This window comes from Hesperophylax consimilis, chromosome 17 (assembly GCF_061612785.1).
Source record: "Hesperophylax consimilis isolate HC1 chromosome 17, BYU_Hcon_1.0, whole genome shotgun sequence".
Lineage (NCBI taxonomy): Eukaryota > Metazoa > Arthropoda > Insecta > Trichoptera > Limnephilidae > Hesperophylax > Hesperophylax consimilis.
This window is the reverse complement of record NC_142852.1, coordinates 17,711,418-17,731,241: the sequence shown is the minus strand read 5'-3', so window position 1 is coordinate 17,731,241 and position 19,824 is coordinate 17,711,418. Positions and strand designations below refer to the sequence as shown.

Sequence of the window (19,824 nt, the reverse complement as noted above, 5' to 3'; positions counted from 1 at the left end):
AATTGGATTGACAACCAGAAACTTTAAGTCGATTTTTTATGCGACACCTCAAAAGTGCACCCCTATATGTACAGTGTAAAGGTAGAAGAGCTATGTCGCCTAATGGTTGGGCAGCGTAGTGAGGCGGGTTGAGTAGGGGGGTAGCGCGGTAGGTGCACTAGAGAGGGATTTATTAATGCTGGTCTTAAATAGACCCGGATTACATGAGGGAGGAAGGCAGATGCCGGCAGCTCGTTCCACATACGAGTTGTCTTAGACAAACACGATTCGAAGAAGCGGCCCGTTCTCATGAAGCCAATATCATTGTGTTTTATTCTTATTATTAGAGAAGGCTCCATTAAAATGCCTGAAGAATTGACTCATGCCCACATTGCTTCTGAGAATTAGAGAGAGAGGCAATTGGTCAATCATTGTCAATCAGATGAACTGAATCCTTGGCACCCAAATTCAATTGTTGGTCGTACTTGAGATTTGTTTGGGGTTAGTAGCTGGTCTATTGAAGAATATGCTAGTCCTCGAAAAGACGCACAATTTCTTGGAAGCCATCTTTACTTGGGCTTTTAGCATTTTAATAATAAGGAAAACTTTTTAAAAGAGAAATCCAACAATTTTCGCCTATCAATTTAAATTTTCTCATCCAAAAGAAAGTCTTATTTGTAACATATAACATATAAAGTTGACAATATATCCACTAAACTAATTAAACACCTTAAACCAATCATTGCTAAGCCCCTTGTATACATCACAAATCTAAGTTTTCGAACTGGCCTTTTCCCAAACACTCTAAAACATTCAACAATTATTCCTATCTTTAAATCAGGGGACAGATCAATCGTCAATAACTATAGACCAATATCTCTACTGAGTCCAATCTCTAAAATAATCGAAAAAACAGTAAAACAAAGGCTCTACAAGTTTCTCGAAGAAAATAAAATCCTGTCAAAAAACCAATACGGCTTCCGCAAAGGTCTTAGTGCATCAGATGCAATTGCAGCTTTTACTAAATTAATTTCTGATAACCTCGATAAAAGTCGCAAGCCCCTCGCTGTATTCTTGGATCTGGCTAAAGCCTTTGACACTGTATCTCACCACATACTTTTGAAAAAACTCTCACAGATAGGAATAAAAGGTGTTCCTCTTAAATGGTTTGAGAGCTATCTAACAAATAGGTCCCAGTCACCTATTATTAACTCCGCTAAAGAGTATAGAAGTACAAGTTTGCCAATCACATATGGCGTGCCCCAAGGCAGTGTGTTGGGCCCACTTCTGTTTCTAATATACATTAACTCGTTATGCAATTTGGATACTGGTGGCACTATAATATCTTTTGCCGATGATACGGTTATAATATTTGCAGATGAAAATTTGAATTCAACATTTGAAAAAGCAAATCATGGTATAAATGAAATAAAACACTGGTTAGATTCCAACCTCCTCACTCTAAATATTGAGAAAACTAAATACTTACTTTTTTCCATACGCAAACCTAATCTCCCTCAAAACTATCATAAACTTACCATACATTCATGTTCACAGAAATTCAACATGGCTACATCACCTCACAAAAATTGTTCATGCGATAACCTTATAATATCAAACGAAATTAAGTACTTGGGGGTCATTATAGACAATCAACTGCGATGGGAGGCCCATATAAATTCTACAACAAAAAGGCTTCGCAAATTATGCTACATTTTCTACTCTCTCAGATCTATCCTTAACCTGCAAACACTAAGATGTGTATACTTTGCACTTTTTCAATCAATTACTACATATGGTATAGTGGGATGGGGAGGTTGTGCAAAAACGATTCTTCATCCCATGGTTTTAATTCAAAAACTGTTACTAAGGATAATATTCAAATGTAAGCCAACAAACCCATCAGAACCACTTTTTAGAAAACTCAGAATATTAGACATTCGACAATTATATGTTAAGACCATTCTCATATACATACGGAAAAATGACTTGGTGAATAAAACACAACAAAAAATTAACACCCGTTACTCGTCACACCTAAATTGTAAAATTCCCCAAACGAAAACAGCTTTCGCCCAGCGGCAGTTTTCTTATATTGCTCCCAAAATATTCAACTCGCTGAGTATTGATATCAGAAAATCAAAAACTCACAATTTGTATGTCATAAGTGTTCAAAATTGGTTATTTATAAAGGGAAGGAACTTTTTCAAGGAATGCCTGCCATCATTAAATTAAGCTCATTTTCTTTATTAGTCATTTTTGTTTTTTCATTCAATTCTGTAAAGAAAAAAGTTTAATAATTAATTAATTAATCTTTATTTTCATTATTTCAACAAGTTCATTTTCATAATTTCTACTTTATTTTCATTATTTTAACAAGTAAAGTAACCTATTTATTTGCTGATTGTGTTCATTTTATCTCATTAATATCAACAGTTTAAAATACGGTTGATGTACACTTGAGCAATCTACTGAACTGGGAACCAGTAAAAGTGTCACCTATTATACACATACATTGCATGTAAAAAAAAAATACTTAGATTAAAAAGTTATCAAATATTACATTTATATAATTATATAAACCTATGTATATAAATTTCGACTACCATAATACGGGCGTGTGTCTAGTGTGGTAGTCGAAAAGCATGTAAAAACTGTACACATTAATATTTCATGAATAAAGAAAGAAAGAAAGAAAGAAAGAACTTCATAAATATGGGTTTGTACATATATTTGAATCAAATTGCTAAGGACCATAACATATTTGTTTTAGACTACTTCTGATGTATTTTGAAATTGAATAGCCATAAACAATTTACATAATCAATCACGTTGTTTTTTTAGTGTGATATTGATTTTAATCTTATTTGATATGAATTGAACTATGTCTGTAAATGCGTAAGGACATGTGACCATCGTGTTATTCCCAAGTTTAACCTTTTTCTTCTTTCCTGGTAGCTTATCCTTTGATAGAACTTTACAAGGGTTTTCGGAGAAGGGCTTTGTACACCGATTTCACAATATGGTGTAAAACTCCAACCATGTATCCGATATCTAGGCTCGACATTGGAACACTGTGAAAAGTGTATTTCTTCAAACTCTTCAATTTTGTAACACGTGTAGGTACGTGTAAATTGTGTCAATTTCCTGTTGCTTAGTCCTGCGTGATTTATACTTTCTACATGTTGATGCAATTAAATGCATCTCCTTCTAACAAATATTCTTGCATTCCCCCACCCAAGCTGTTACCAAATTACCTATTTTCCATTTCTCACAGTGTGATGTGGTATCAGTGAAATTTGCAACAATTTATGTATACATTTTCGGTCGTTTGAGAAAACCATTACAGTGAACAGTGTATGTATTATCGAATCTATTACAGAAACTTGTGCTATGATTACCACCCAAGGTATCCATCAGTGCTGTTATATCGATTCGTAACAAGACGTATTTCAGTAGACCAGAGGTAGGAATAATCTAAATCAGAATCGCTTCGCAATTCTAACTCACTGTCAACCTTCTATCCCAAGTAATCGAGTAAAATTTTAATATTGATTACCACAAATTAATTCGCATTCAATATGACGACTGCACCTTCATTTTGACTCCTGATATTTGCACTTGTCTTTTGTGGTGAGTGAACTATCAATTGTTGTACTAGAACCACAGAAAATTTCTGCATTCATTTTCTACAGCTATCGATGCTTCTTTTAACTACAGCGATATGTCTGGTTGTGTAAGATGGCATTAAACCTTCAATGATCCTACTTACTATTTCAGCAATTTTTATCAGCTTTAGTTTTAAGGTGAAACTTAATGCTAAATCACAACTTTTGATTAATCTTTATAACGAATTGGTTTGCATTATGAATACAAAAAATATGCTTTAGATAAATTGAAGCATTTCCTATCGTTTACCTCGAGTGGGAATCAAATAAAAATGTTGATTACTCACTATAAAACATAAATTTTAACTACTAAAGAAATATATCAATACATAAATGAAACAACTTAAAAAAAAAAATATTATGGCTAAGATTATCTGTGACAGTTTCACTTGGTTAACTTTTTTTGCTTTCTTATAAAATTGCTTACAAAATAAATAAAAACCACTTTGAACTAAAAATCGAGTTTCCGTTTGCCAAGCGATTTTAATGCCTATTACCTATATTTGTGAAGATGTAAGGCATGTGGGCAACAATATTAAACCGATTAACTGCTCCATTGCGTTGACTTTGGGGATTATCCTTTTCTTTTCACTACATTATGTCTATATAATGTTTTTAAGATTAACATCATAACTGATACCAACCTTATTTACAATACTGCGGCCATATATGAAACTCATTGATAGTCTCAAAGAGGATATTGTATAAGTTCTCTTAGTGAGATGTTCACAAAACAATACTAATCTATTTACATTTTCTGTTCCTGAATTATTATCTTAAATATTTATTAAAATATTATTTAAAAGAAATAAATGTGGTTTTAAGGTGATAATGGCTGTCCAAGCGGTGAACTGCTGCGTTACTGCTGGAACGATCAGACTTGCGAGGGGTTCCTGGGCGGAGGTCCCATCAGACTGCCGAACACCCCTAATCCACGGCTGTGTGACTGGCCCAACTGCATGTGCCCCAGAGGGAAGTTGAGGAACGACGAAGGAGTCTGCGTGTATCCTTGGGATTGTGAAGATGGTAACTGGAATTAATAAGACAACTAACCACTTCCATATATTTACTTAACCTCCACGAAATTAACAGCTGCTGTAACTGTAACCAAATAAAAATTTCCTCGCAAAACCAATTGAATTAAAAATTAAACTTTAAATTATTTTTTTAACAAAGTTTACGCTTTTTTAGAATGCGCAGATCCGAACGCTTGGAGGGTCCGCTGTGCGTCCACCTGTGGCGGAGGAACTTGTGACCAGCCACGCATCAACCGGGCTTGCAGGCGCGCCTGTATTCCCAACGGCTGCGAGTGCTTGCCGGGTTACGTCAAGGTCTCCGATGAGGACCCCACTTGTATCTTATACGACGAGTGTTTTGAAGCTTAATGGAAGTACTTGACTAATTTGTTTCTTTGTGGAATAAATGATTCTAATGTTATGTTTTTTTTCTTCTTGTAGGGTTAGAAAGACGCTAAGTTGATTTCAGTAGTATTTAAGTGAGACGACAATAGATGAGTCTTTGTATAGAGTTTTTATAAGAGCTTGATCTTTTTTAGTCTCATTCTATACCAGACCATTTTTTTTTTATTTTTTTTTTTATTACCTTATTTATTTTCATTTCTTTACACATATTATACATATTAATAGATAGTATATAATAACACAATATATAATACGAAATAGTATACACGAGAAATGAAAACCCACTAAGGCACTGCCTGAGTGTGGGTAATATAAAACGATTACTATATTTCAAGTACCTAAAGTATAATATACATGAGTAGAAAAGTTTTTTTTGTTTGTAGTTATTATAAAAAGTAAAGAGAAAACATTATGTACAATAGTTTATAAAGTTTCAGCAAGTGAGTTGTAGAAAGAATCTATAAATTTATAGTAAAAGCGTTTCAATGTCTGCCTCATTTAGCCATAATTTTACCTCTTTAATATATTCCATCTTTTTATTTATCATTTGAGTTTGTAGTGGTAGAAGGTTAAATGTACGAGGACCAATGAAACTGCTATGTGTCTGCATTAATTTAATATTGGTTTGGGGGGTGTAAAATATATTATTTGTTATTTTGCTCATTCTGTTTTCAATTATTTTGAAATTATTTTTGTTTTTAAATAAATATTTCATAGTTTTTAATATAAATAATTTACGAATGTTAAATAATTTAGATTCCTTGTATAATAGGTCGGTCGAGAATGTTTTATTTTTTTTATATATGACTTTAATTATGTGTTTTTGAATTATTTGTATAGTGACTGTCATTTTCTAAGATAAACACTAGCTATCCATACTTGTAGTTTCTTAAATTGGTATTATCAAGCAATACACTACAGTAAGTCAAAACTAAGAAGCATAAACTACTGCAAGTATAAACGAAGAACTGAAAAGTTTCCAACTCACCTACCTTACACTTAAATAACAAAAAAATATTGGCGCAGCCGGTAATTCCCAGGAGAGCTGTAAGTATAAGCTGCAGTTAGTATAAACTAAGAAGTATAGACTACAGCAAGTATAAACTACTAAATTAAAAACAGAAAAGTTTCAAAGTTACCTACATCTCACTAAATAATATTTGCGCAGCAAGTAATTCTCAGGAGAGCTGTAAGTATGAACTACAGTAAGTAACTATACAACTAAGAACAGAAGAGTTTTTAAGTTACCCACCTCTGACATAAAACACTAAATAATATTTGCGGAGCCAGTAATTCTCCGGAAAACTGTGATTTTTAGAGCTCTACGTAAATTTTTCAATGATTGGCTCCTTAATTTGGTGAGCGATCTGACTTGAACTTATTTATATAATAACCCTGTTATACTGTGAGTCATCTGTTAGTAGATAATTGATTTAATCATTTATAAAATATTGACAACAGACTATCAAACGAAAAATGTTAAAAAGAAAAATCGTAAAAGAGAACTCGGGACCTCTACGACTGTATCTTTTTATGACTTTTTTTCTCACATCTTGATTATTGTCTGCAATTATTACACATTAAGTTATTCCACTAAAAAATATGCACCCTCGACCAGTAGAAAACTCAGTAAATGTCGCACATTAAAGTAAAAATGGATGTGTTTATTGAAGACATTATCTATATTGTATTTAGCTCCGGCAGAATCTTTAAGAAAAGAATGCTTTAAGAAAATGAAGATAATGTTAGAGGCTTTCAGTAGAAGTTAAAAATGACGGGAGAGGATATTGTGTCAGCGCTTTATTAGCAGCAGACTGGACGGATGACGAACCTCGTGCTGGCACCGTTGGTGGACACGGTGCACTCTTTCGCTGCAGCAGTCCAGTTTTCTCACCACCTAGGATTCTCGCTGCAGAGTCTCCATCTTCTATTTTCGTCAAATGTCACAACGGTGCTGCCAAGGTCTGGTATCTATGAGAAGATATTTCGTCAGTGCTCTATTAGCAGCAGACACATACCTGGACGGATGACGAACCTCGTGCTGGCACTGTTGGTGCACGCGGTGCACTTTCTTGTTGCAGCAGCTGGTCCAGTTTCCTGACCATCTAGGATTCTTGCTGCAGAGTCTCCATCATCGTGTCACCTGTTTCTGTACTTCATCACCTGTTCCTGTACTTCATTTTATTTAACTTAATTTCAATTTATTTTTGTAATATTTATATTTTTTTTAATACCTGCATCAACTGTAAAGCACCCTTGAGGTGATATCTCACAAAAGCGGCGCTATAAAAATTGTCCAATAAATAAATAAGATGATGTGGTTGAAGTCGTGTGTTCTAATCCTTAACTGGAATGTTTTTTCTTCTGTATTTTCTGTTTTACGTCAATCGTTTGAGAGCATAGACTAAATACAACTAGACAAGCCGTGTAACCATTGAAAAATAACCTCAACACAATTTTGGTTTGGTTCACGTGCACATTTATGAAAAGGCGCACGCATTGTGTCGCAATGCGAAATGTGCACTGTGCATTGCGTTTTACCTTTTGTTGGTCTAGAGTTATTGTTTTGCTTATCAGCTTTAAGGCTAACCTATTAGGGAAAATGTTTGCGGAAAACTCGACCCTCGACGACGGGGGTGCTGTTCCGCCGTCGGTTCCTCACTGCGGCTTCTATATGAAAAAGCTGAGAATCCGGCATCGGAATGTACTCCACGTCATACGGGGGCTCGATGTTAACAAAGTTAGTGGACCTGATGGAATACCTGCCCTGGTATTGCAGAGGTGTGCTGCGGAAATAGTTCCAGTTTTGACAAAGCTCTTCAAAATGTCCCTGAAGTGTGGCACTGTGCCCTCTGGTTGGAAAAAAGCGGTAATTCACCCTATTCCCAAGAAAGGTGACCGCTCCCACCCGGCCAACTACCGCCCTATAGCGATCACATCAGTTCTGTCCAAAGTGATGGAACGTGTGATCAACGACAAACTGCTCACATACCTCGAGAAGAACAAAATTATCAACGACCGTCAATACGGATTCCGGCGGAACCGCTCGTGCGGTGATCTTCTCGCGTATGTGACGCATGTTTGGGGGCAGTGCCTGGAACGTCACGGTGAGACCCAAACGGTCGCACTAGACATATCCAAGGCCTTTGACCGGGTCTGGCACCGAGGACTTGTCAACAAATTGCATTCTTACGGACTTCCCGCATCCCTGTGTACGTGGAGTGCTGACTTTTTAAGGGATAGGTCGATTCAGGCGGTTGCTGACGGTTTCACCTCTTCCTCACACTCCATAAATGCTGGCGTCCCACAGGGATCGGTTCTGTCTCCGACTTTGTTTTTGTTGCACATCATTGACCTTTTCACATGTGCACCGATTTATTGTTACGCGGATGACAGTACAGTTCATGATAGCTTTTTGTTTGATAGGCCCCCAAAGAGCACACAAACTCCAACGGCTCGGAGGGCTTTGAAGCAGAGAATGGACGGTTATTTCGAGAGTATTTCCTCCTGGGGTAAAAATAATCTCGTCGAATTTAATGTTTCAAAGACCCAATCCTGTCTGATTACGTCTAAAAGCGATCCAAATGATAATCTAGTCTCCTTCAACGGAAGCAATCTTCCAAACAGGCCTTCCATTGATATGCTTGGAGTAACTATAAGTGACCAGCTCAGGTACGGGGGCTCCATCGAAGCCAGAGTAAAGTTGGCCTCTCAGAAGCTGGGCGTACTGTACAGGGCCCGCAGATACTTTAATAGTACACAACTGCTCACCCTGTACAAATCGCAAGTGCTCCCTACTGTTGAATTTGGCAGCCATCTCTGGTCTGGAGCCCCAAAATATCTGAAAAAAACCCTTGACTCAGTGCAGAAACGGGCGGTCCGTTTGATAGATTCCCCAATCTTAACAAACGGACTGCAATCTTTAGAGCACAGGCGTCAGGTAGGTATGCTGTCCTTGTTCTATCGGTATTACAATGGAAGATGCTCTGAGGAACTAGCGTCATTGATCCCTTCGGCACCGGTGCGTAGTCGGGATACACGCCAAACGCGCGCCCAACAGTTGACACCTGTCACATGAGAACGGGTCGCTTCTACGATTCGTTCTTAAGTTAAACAGCTCGGCTGTGGAACGAACTGCCGGCCTCTGTGTTTCCTCCCTCCTACAACATGGGACTCTTCAAGACCCATGTTCACTCCTTCCTCTCCACAAAAAGACCCTCCACACAGCATCCCCAAAGATGACATAGGCCCTGAGGGAAATTATTTTCTTCAGGGCCTCCTGTGTGGAGTAAATATAAAAAAAGCTTTGCTGGGGAAGTTCATTTTTTCAATCACAAAAATAACCCAGTTCCAAATATTTTAGATTGTACCTTTCGCGGACTTTATTTTGGAAAATGTAATCAGCTATCTGAATTAAAAAAAAATATAAGTACCTTATCGATAGATTGAAGGCAACGCATTAACAAATATCAGAAATTAATAGAATTTCACCAAAGACAAGTAAATTTTCTGACGTCATCTTTCAAACTAGTCACAATCATGACGTCATGTAGAGTGTTATACGCTTATAACGAATACATATAAACAATAGTACATGGGACGAGCTTGCCACATGATAATTATTGATGTGTTGGTTAAAATCACGCGTTTTTACTTGATGCGCGCAAAAAACTTCAGAAGTATTGGTTATTTTTTAGTCTTGTCTCTATTCAGGGTTGTATTAAGTCCACAATTATTTGCGTGTTAAATTATATGAAAAAATCGCGTCGTTGAGTAATTTATTTTGTGTTTACTATTTTAATTACATTTTCCTTTTCATTGAAAAAATATATATTACAAAGTATTTATATATATTACACTTACCTTTTTTATTATAACTATTGCTGTAGAGGTGATGAAGGTGGTGGAAGATATGTTACATGAAAAGGAACGTTCATATAGGCTTAAAATGTTAGGTACAGGAATAAATATTTTCTATATACATTCCGATAATTATTCTTAAAATGTCTTATTTTAGCTTAGGTTTCCCCACAATCCGAGAAAAATTGAGAAATGGATATAAGCAATCCGGATTCAATTTTGTGAAAATAACTAGGTAATATTTATTATAGATAATATTCGAAAAAATTCCCCAATTCCTCGTATATGTGCACAATCTAATACAAAATTTTACAGCATTGAAATTTTTGGTAATAACCTAAAAAAATATCGATATGAAGTAATGCGTAATGCGATTATTAATATGAGAGTATGGAATGTATCGGGAGCATCTCCTATCCTCTACCTATTTTCCTCTTCCTCTCCCTTCCTTTAACACCAAATTAATTTCAAGATATTAAAACTTAATTTCTAATGAACTTTAACATAAAAAACTTCTGTGGCTTGACTTCAGTTAACTTGAATATTTATATCTATCATTGTATATTATATAAAAGCTGTTTGTTTCTTACAAAATAAGTAAATAGATATTTACAAATACGGAAAAAAGAGTGTTTGCTAATTTATTTAAAAAAGCGGATTACAGGCCTTTAACGAACGAATAAACAGGTTTCTGGTTGAACTTTTAGTAAATTTCGAATACATTCATTATCACGATGTCGGAACAAAGTTTTTCTAATTTATTTAAAAAAGGGATTGCAGGCCCTTAACGAATGAATAAACAGGTTTCCTGTTAAATTTTTAGTAAATTTCAAATACATTAATTATCATGATATCGGAACACGTTGACCGTACCATGATCAGGAAGCCATTTGTGCTCAAATCATTTTCATCCCAAACGTTTAGACTGCAATTTCCTTCAGGTCTTTTATAATCTTTGAGCATTCTGTGTGGAGGAGGGATTGTAATATACCTGTAAAATTAGGTATCGTTGCTTAATCTGAGAAAGGTTATTTTAATTACTGGTTGTTATTGTCTAGCTTTAATTAAACACCATCTATATATTTCACAAAATTGGTACTACAAAAATAAACCGAATAGGCATTTCTCTGAAATCGTATGACATTACAGCAATTAATATACGAAATAAATGTCGGTCCGATCGGCATGCATTTGGCAAGGTTGTTGGCGCAGTTTACTTCTTGGGAAGGAAGGTACAATCATATTTTTTTCCGTAGATATGTAAAGTTGTGCCTATATTAAAAAATGGAGACGAACACAATGTAAAAATGTAAAATCTTATTTAATGGGCATAAATAAATTGATATTATTACCATGTAACCCCCACCCTCCCTTGTCCCACCCCACCACACCCTCTCTGAAACTCTGTCCTCGTCTTATATGATTTCTCTCGCTTTATTTTGAAATTATATTTTATACATTATTAATAAGTACCTTGACTAGTTTTTTTATAATGCTGTCTTATAAACCTAACGAAGCGGTTAAAAACAAAATAAATTTTCATTTGATTAAAGTGTCAAGCCACAAAGTAAACGCTTTCTTTGATAATTATATACTATTTTATATAAATAATTTTTTTTAATTCATAAAACTTCTACTCTATAGTAAATATGTATATGTTTTCCGTTTTGGTTCAATATGTAGTGTACAGAATCCAAAACTTAAAATGTGAAAATAAAAATGATATTGTGTTATTTATTAGTCCTTTACCTGATTCAGACCTGGTTAAGCAAAAAAATTTATTTTGGTGACGGTTTTGTATTCAAATTACAACAAAAACTCGGTAACAAAATGAACGCTGTTCCTTGGTTTCGCTTACGAGTTTGAACGTTTGTACAAAGAGTTTAAACAGAGTTGGGTTGTTAAGTTCATCTCCATATTTGTGACGTACGCTATGTGGTGTCATTTTTAAAATGGATTTAACTAGACAAGGCTAATCTAGTATAAATACATCAATGTTTGAGAGTCTTTAATATTGTGTTCAATAATTAGTAAAGTTATTCATTCAGGGGCAACTTTTTCTTTAAATTTCTTTTTGAATGTTAAAGAAGTTCCAAACCAATTCATTGGAAATATGTGATCATTTAAAAACTAAAAATATTGAAAAAAAGTTGCGAGATGATAATGTTATTTCTGAATTTGAAATATGAGATCGACATAAATGAAGTTTAATAACTAGGCCCCAATTAGACGCTGTCCCGGTAAAACAACATATCCTGGTTTCGATTTCTAATTGTAACCCTTATTTTTTTGTTCTGATTCATGACATTCGTAGTTTTTTATATTTATTTATTACATTTAATTTTTAAAATAAGTTAAACGAAATTAGAAAAACAGTGTAAGTCATAAGGTTAATTATGGTATGAAGACAAAAGATAAAAATAAACATAATAAAATGGAAGTGACAAGTCAAATCAAGACATCGCTTGAAATCGTGACAATTATAATGTATTTTCACTTGGAATTTGATTTGATCAGATTTGACTTGATTTGATCAGCTCACACACATTCTAGACGCTGGTCAATTAATTTCATTATTTTTTTTTATAATATAATATTGATTACATTTTATGATTTTGACTGTCCAACTAGGAAGGATTCCCAAAATTGAATTCTTAATGAGATTAGTGTTGATTTAGGAAGAGCAGTTCATTAATTCTGAGTCAACTGGGGGAGATATTGAAAATTTGAGTTATAATGAAGTGGTTCAATCAATAACACAATTTATAATTGTGAAAAAATTAGTGAGATATTTTTTTCCTACTGTCTTCTAATGGAAAATGGTTTAGAATTTCATTATCAACATGAGTACTGGTTTCTTTCGAACTCTCATGTTATTACATTTTCTCAGACCAACCAATGAGAGGCTGAGGAGAAAAGTGTGGCACTATAGGTCAGCAGATTGGTTCGGTATGCGGGCCCATTTCAACGCTTTTCCGTGGTCAGCTGTTTGTTTTCGGACTTCGGACCCTTCAAGATGTGCCCAGGAGATTGGTGAAGTCATCAAATCGGCGATGGATGGCTTCATACAATCGACTACTAAAGAAACTGGTGTGGGCTCAAAGCCATGGTTCAGTCGACAATGCTCCGAAGCAGTCCGACGAAAAAACGTGGCTTACCGAGCCTACAACACATCTCGAACGCCCGAAAGCAGATCAGCATACAACAAATCGGCAAAGGAATGCAAGAGAATCATCAATAGGTCAAAATTCGAACACGACCTGCAGATCAGCAAAAAGCTGGCTGCCTGCCCGCATGGCAGCAGAGCATTCTGGTCGCTTGCGGGCTCAATAGGTCGAAATTTTTGCAAACCCAGTTTGCCACCTCTTACCAGACCTGACGGCTCACTAGCAAACACCGCCACCGAAAAGACTAACTTATTAGGGAAAATGTTTGCGGAAAACTCGACCCTCGACGACGGGGGTGCTGTTCCGCCGTCGGTTCCTCACTGCGGCTTCTATATGAAAAAGCTGAGGATCCGGCATCGGGATGTACTCCACGTCATACGGGGGCTCGATGTTAACAAAGCTAGTGGACCTGATGGAATACCTGCCCTGGTATTGTGGTATTGCAGAGGTGTGCTGCGGAAATAGTTCCAGTTTTGACAAAGCTCTTCAAAATGTCCCTGAAGTGTGGCACTGTGCCCTCTGGTTGGAAAAAAGCGGTCATTCACCCTATTCCCAAGAAAGGTGACCGCTCCAACCCGGCCAACTACCGCCCCATAGCGATCACATCAGTTCTGTCCAAAGTGATGGAACGTGTGATCAACGACAAACTGCTCACATACCTCGAGAAGAACAAAATTATCAACGACCGTCAATACGGATTCCGGCGGAACCGCTCGTGCGGTGATCTTCTCGCGTATGTGACGCATGTTTGGGGGCGGTGCCTGGAACGTCACGGTGAGACCCAAACGGTTGCACTAGACATATCCAAGGCCTTTGACCGGGTCTGGCACCGAGGACTTGTCAACAAATTGCATTCTTACGGACTTCCCGCATCCCTGTGTACGTGGATTGCTGACTTTTTAAGGGATAGGTCGATTCAGGCGGTTGCTGACGGTTTCACCTCTTCCTCGCACTCCATAAATGCTGGCGTCCCACAGGGATCGGTTCTGTCTCCGACTTTGTTTTTGTTGCACATCAATGATCTTTTGACATGTGCACCGATTCATTGTTACGCGGATGACAGTACAGTTCATGATAGCTTTTTGTTTGACAAGCCCCCAAAGGGCACACAAACTCCAACGGCTCGGAGGGCTTTGAAGCAGAGAATGGACGGTTATCTCGAGAGTATTTCCTCCTGGGGTAAAAATAATCTCGTCGAATTTAATGTTTCAAAGACCCAATCCTGTCTGATTACGTCTAAAAGGGATCCAAATGATAATCTAGTCTCCTTCAACAGAAGCAATCTTCCGAACAGGCCTTCCATTGATATGCTTGGTGTAACGGCCGGCGTGGTCTAGTGGTATACGCTTTTGACTACAGATCCGACGGTCGCGGGTTCGAACCCGGCGTGCGCAAATAAATTTTATTTGATTAATTTGTGTTATTTCACAATTAATTAATTTAAAATAATATATAGTATATTTGCGGCACGTTCCAGAGTGGAAGATACTCTCAGTATCGCCCTGGTGTAAGACCACCATTCAGAATTGAAACGTTGCTTGAAATGGCTTTAGCCGTGTTTGGTGACCAGATCTGAATAGCCAGGTACTTCCCCACCTTCCTCTTCCCCATCTCCCTCCCCTCCCCAATACCCTCAGCCTCACAACATACCCCAATTGGGGATGCCATAGTCTCACTGGCTCCAGACGGGAGCAGTTGGGACTCTTGTGCGGTAATACTGTAAAAAAAAAAAAAAAAAAAAAAAAACTATAAGTGACCAGCTCAGGTACGGGGGCTCCATCGAAGCCAGAGTAAAGTTGGCCTCTCAGAAGCTGGGCGTACTGTACAGGGCCCGCAGATACTTTAATAGTACACAACTGCTCACCCTGTACAAATCGCAAGTGCGCCCTACTGTCGAATTTGGCAGCCATCTCTGGTCTGGAGCCCCAAAATACCTGAAAAAAACCCTTGACTCTGTGCAGAAACGGGCGGTCCGTTTGATAGATTCCCCAATCTTAACAAACGGACTGCAATCTTTAGAGCACAGGCGTCAAGTAAGTATGCTGTCCTTGTTCTATCGGTATTACAATGGAAGATGCTCTGAGGAACTAGCGTCATTGATCCCTTCGGCACCGGTGCGTAGTCGGGATACACGCCAAACGCGCGCCCAACATTTGTACACAGTTGACACTTGTCACATGAGAACGGGTCGCTTCTACGATTCGTTCTTAAGTTCAACAGCTCGGCTGTGGAACGAACTGCCGGCCTCTGTGTTTCCTCCCTCCTACAACATGGGACTCTTCAAGACCCATGTTCACTCCTTCCTCTCCAAAAAAAGACCCTCCACACAGCATCCCCAAAGATGACATAGGCCCCGAGGGAAATTATTTTCTTCAGGGCCTCCTGTGTGGAGTAAATATAAAAAAAAAAAAAAAAAAAAAATATTTCTCCATGAATTCGTTGTATCGATCACACTCATACAGAATTTCATTGCATTCATCGCTAATATCACAAATATTTTCATAAATTTGTTGGTATTTATTTATTTACTACAAGCCCTAGTGGGAATTTCTTTAAAAAAAAATGAAGCATTTTTTATCAGAATAAACACTTAATAAAATTAATATAATAAAGAAGAGTGTAAACATACTGTGTTTTACTCAATTGGATTGCCATGTGGGCCATCAGTTCCATCGTATTAGTTGTTTCTTTGGAGATTCTTGACTTTTGAAGTTATTTATTTTTATTTTTTTTTACTTTATGTACATTTATGAAATAAAATAAATTTTTACAGTATAATCAATATTTTTAAGTAAAATAATTTAAACAATCAGTTTTCCCTGCTTTTGATTTTAATAATGTTCCTCTTCTATAGAAGCTGGCGCTTGTGTCTAGAAGAGTGGCGAGCATCAAGATGAAGAATATTTAGGACGGGTTGTTTCGGAGAATTTGAACAATTCATCAAATTCCAACGTTCATTTTCGGGTTCTGTGAAAGTCCTATTCAAGTTCTGTTATTATATCATTGTAGGCTAGTTGCTTGACAAAACTGAAATAAAAACAGAACTTGAAAAACTCTTTCACAGAACTTGAAAATGAACGTTGAAATTTGATGAATTGTTCAAATTCTCCGAAACAACCCGTCCTTAGTGTTTGTAATTATGAATATTAAAATTTATGATTAATTAAAAAGATGGTTTCATCAGTTTGGTATTTTTACATTGAACTTCTCTTTAATTGCTTTTAGTAGGTGTTTATCGTTTTCTATTGTTCTGATATTTTCGGGTAGGCTATTGAAGTTTTTTTTCCCTAGATACATGTAATAATGTTGAGCAAAAGTGGTGTTACATTTTTGTGATTACAACATTCAATTAAAAAGCTGTGATTTTGTTTTTCTTTTATTATTTGAATTATTATGTTTTTTTGGAAAAGATCATTAAATTTTAATACTTTAAATTCTTCAAAAATTATGTGTAATGGATAATCCCTTGGTTTTTACAATAGTATTTTTATAATTAGACGTTGTACAATTTCAACAGGGAGTAGATTTGTTTTGTATGCAGCTCTCCAGCTGATAACAACGTAATGGAGATTTGATTGTACTAAAGCGTGTGTTTCTGCTATTGTGGTACGAGAACACGCCGTCAGATGGAATGCAGGAAAACACTTCTTCTTCTTGACACATAAATTTATTAAATCACAATATAATTGCAGAGGATCTTATTTTCCTCTGCTCAAACTTAAACTAAAAGAAATAAAGGTCAAGTTTCCTTTATTCTTCAGTTTTCCCAAGGTTTACATAAACCTAGTAATTATCTCACGACTGACTGCGTAGGTACGCCTGTACCTACCAGTTATATGAATACTAGCTCCTGCGTAGGTACGCCTGTTCCTACCAGTTATATGAATACTGTCTCCTGCGAAGGTACGCCTGTACCTACCAGTTATAGCAACACTGTATCCTGCGTAGGTACGCATGTACCTACCAGTTATGTGAATACTAGCTCCTGCGTAGGTACGCCTGTACCTACCAGTTATATGAAGACTAGCTCCTGCGTAGGTACGCCTGTACCTACCAGTTATAGCAACACTGTCCTTTTTCTTGGAGGTATCTGTATTTAAACTAAATTCTTGAAGGACATATTACAAAAATAAAGATGTTCCACCCGCTCGTCGGAAAACAACATTCTTAAACATAAAAAAGAATGCATTTAACTATCCTAAATGATACAAACGTGACTTAAACAATACAAATATTTTAAAGGAATTATTTTAAGGGAGATGAAACTTTATTTGGGGTTTTTATTACTATGGGACAGGGGTGGGAAAGATATTGGAAAATATTTTTAGGCATAATGGTTTAACTAGGGTGATCATAAAATAGAGAGCGAACAGCTCTATTTGAAAGCTGCCGCCGCTTGAAGTAAAATGTCGCGAATTCTTAAATCATAAATGATACACAAACAAGGCAATATTTTTATAAAGATACCAGGCCAAAGAATTGTTTTATTGTAGGGTCGAATGTGCAAATGTGGGAAACTACACTAACTTTGAAAATACGAACTGTGGGAATGGGCCTGAAGGCTAAATTTTATTGAGCAATATGTAAAAGTCGCATTCTGGAAGATCTATACCTCCTCCCGTGAAGATACTTCACAAAATAGGCAAAGAATGCGACTGTTATCTTTGTTAGGTACCTACTGCTTGTCTACAAAATTTACCAGTTAAATTTATTAAAATGTCTAAAATACAAATATTTATGCTACTCTTAAAACTAGAAATTCCGTGAAATATGTAGATAAATCTTAAGACTAATAATTGTGTAGTAGGTAATGTCTTAAAACTAGAAATTCCGTAAAAAATGTAAATCCTATGACTAAAAATTGTGTAGTAGGTAATGTCTTAAAACTAGAAATTCCGTAAAGAATTTATATCTTATGACTAAATCAATGTAGTAGGTAATTTCGCATTCACCTCCCCCTTTAAACCCGCCTTGAGCATGTATGTATGTAATATCTTGTTTTAATTTCTTCGCACTTTCTACTGAATTAACACTATCTAAATAGTCGTCCATGTAATGTTTTGTTTTTATTGCTTCGACGGCCTGGGGATACTGAGATAAAAATTGATCCGCGTTTTTATTTTTTACGAATTGCGCCGAACAAGGTGATGATTTTGCGCCAAAAATCATTGAATTCATAGCGTATACAGACGGGGCTACCTTACGATCTTTTCCTCTCCATAAAAACAACTGAAACGGTGCATCTTCATCAATAATTTTAATTTGTAAAAACATTTCTTGAATATCGGCGGTGAATGCAATTTTATTTTGCCTAAATTTAAAAAGCATCCCTAGCAGAGAATTATATCGATCTGGCCCGGTTAAAAGCCTATCATTCAAAGAAATTCCCTTTGATTTTGCCGCCGCATCAAATACAACCCGAAGCTTTCCTGGCTTATTTGGGTTGTAAACAGCAAAATGTGGTAAATAAAATTTATCCGAGCTATCCGGATACCTACCACTGAAATTGAATTTTTTTGCATATCTTTATCTAAATAATGTTGTATTTTCTTGCAGTAGGCTTCCGCAAATTCAGGGTCTTTGTCCATTATCTTTTCTAAAGTTTTTAATCTATTTTCCGCAACCTGAAGACTATCAGGAAAATATCTCTCTTCTTCCTTTCACAGCAAACCCGTCTCCCAATGACACCCCTGACTAGCGCGTGTTTTTTTTTTCTTTCTAACAGGGAATATGCACGTTTATCATTTTTGCATATTTTCGGGCTCACTACTCCCATCTCGTCTATCTTAAAACTCTCTTTGATAATTTCATGCAATTCGCTATTTTCCTTTTCCTCAACATAAAAATTGAATTCTACACTATTTCCCGTTTTCTTTGCAATATGGCCGAGCGCGACCCAACCAAGCTTTGTATAAGATAATGATACATTATGTTTATCTCCCTGAACTATTTTTCTGGAAATAATTAATTCCCAGTTGTTTTGCCCAATTAACATTTGGGATTTTACATTCCTTTCAAAGCGAGGGGCGTTTATTAAGGACGGGTTGTTTCGGAGAATTTGAACAATTCATCAAATTTCAACGTTCATTTTCGGGTTCTGTGAAAGTCCTATTCAAGTTCTGTTACTATATCATTGTAGGCTAGTTGCTTGACAAAACTGAAATAAAAACAGAACATGAAAAAATCTTTCACAGAACTTGAAATTGAACGTTGAAATTTGATGAATTGTTCAGATTCTCCGAAACAACCCGCCCTTAGTGTTTATTACTCGAAATGTAAGAATTAGATAGCGCCATTTGAGCTGGTATCTTTAAATCCCGAATGGTTCGAGCACTAGCTATGTACGATTCTACTTCGTTTTTACCTTTTATTGTCACATTTATTGACATAGAATCCGCGTTGTTGGAGCTCATTTCATTGACTCCATGCAATGAGAGGTCACTAACTGGTCCAGACAAACCGATTTGTTTGGCTACTTCTTGGTCTAACAATGTGACGGCTGACCCATCGTCTAATAGCGCATGAATATCTCGGCTTCCAAGTGGCCCGTATACCGTAATCGGAATAATTTTTAAAAGTACTTGATTACTTTCCCATGTGTTTGTGACAACTTCATCGGTTTCCACCCGATTGTGATTAATCAATAAATCATGAATTTTTTTTTTGGTGATTTTACATTTACTTTACAATTGAAACGGGAATTTCCGTACCCTAAGCACTTGTAACAAA

General features: G+C 36.4%; 1 protein-coding gene across 1 annotated transcript; it reads left to right on the top strand.

The window, feature by feature from the left end:
• The first annotated feature begins 4,445 nt into the window (after window positions 1-4,445).
• On the top strand, window positions 4,446-5,084 carry LOC149416120 (uncharacterized). Its single transcript, XM_089641570.1, has 2 exons — window positions 4,446-4,673; window positions 4,839-5,084. The coding sequence occupies exons 1-2, from the start codon at window positions 4,607-4,609 to the stop codon at window positions 5,030-5,032; spliced, it is 261 nt and encodes an 86-aa protein (XP_089497696.1). The 5' UTR covers window positions 4,446-4,606; the 3' UTR covers window positions 5,033-5,084.
• The last annotated feature ends 14,740 nt before the right edge of the window (window positions 5,085-19,824 follow it).

Excerpts from the sequence above, each read along its gene's own strand:
- LOC149416120 (XM_089641570.1), top strand. The coding sequence starts at position 4,607 with ATGTGCCCCAGAGGGAAGTTGAGGAACGACGAAGGAGTCTGCGTGTAT. Across the intron at positions 4,674-4,838 it reads TCCTTGGGATTGTGAAGATG|AATGCGCAGATCCGAACGCT; the intron begins GTAACTGGAATT and ends ACGCTTTTTTAG.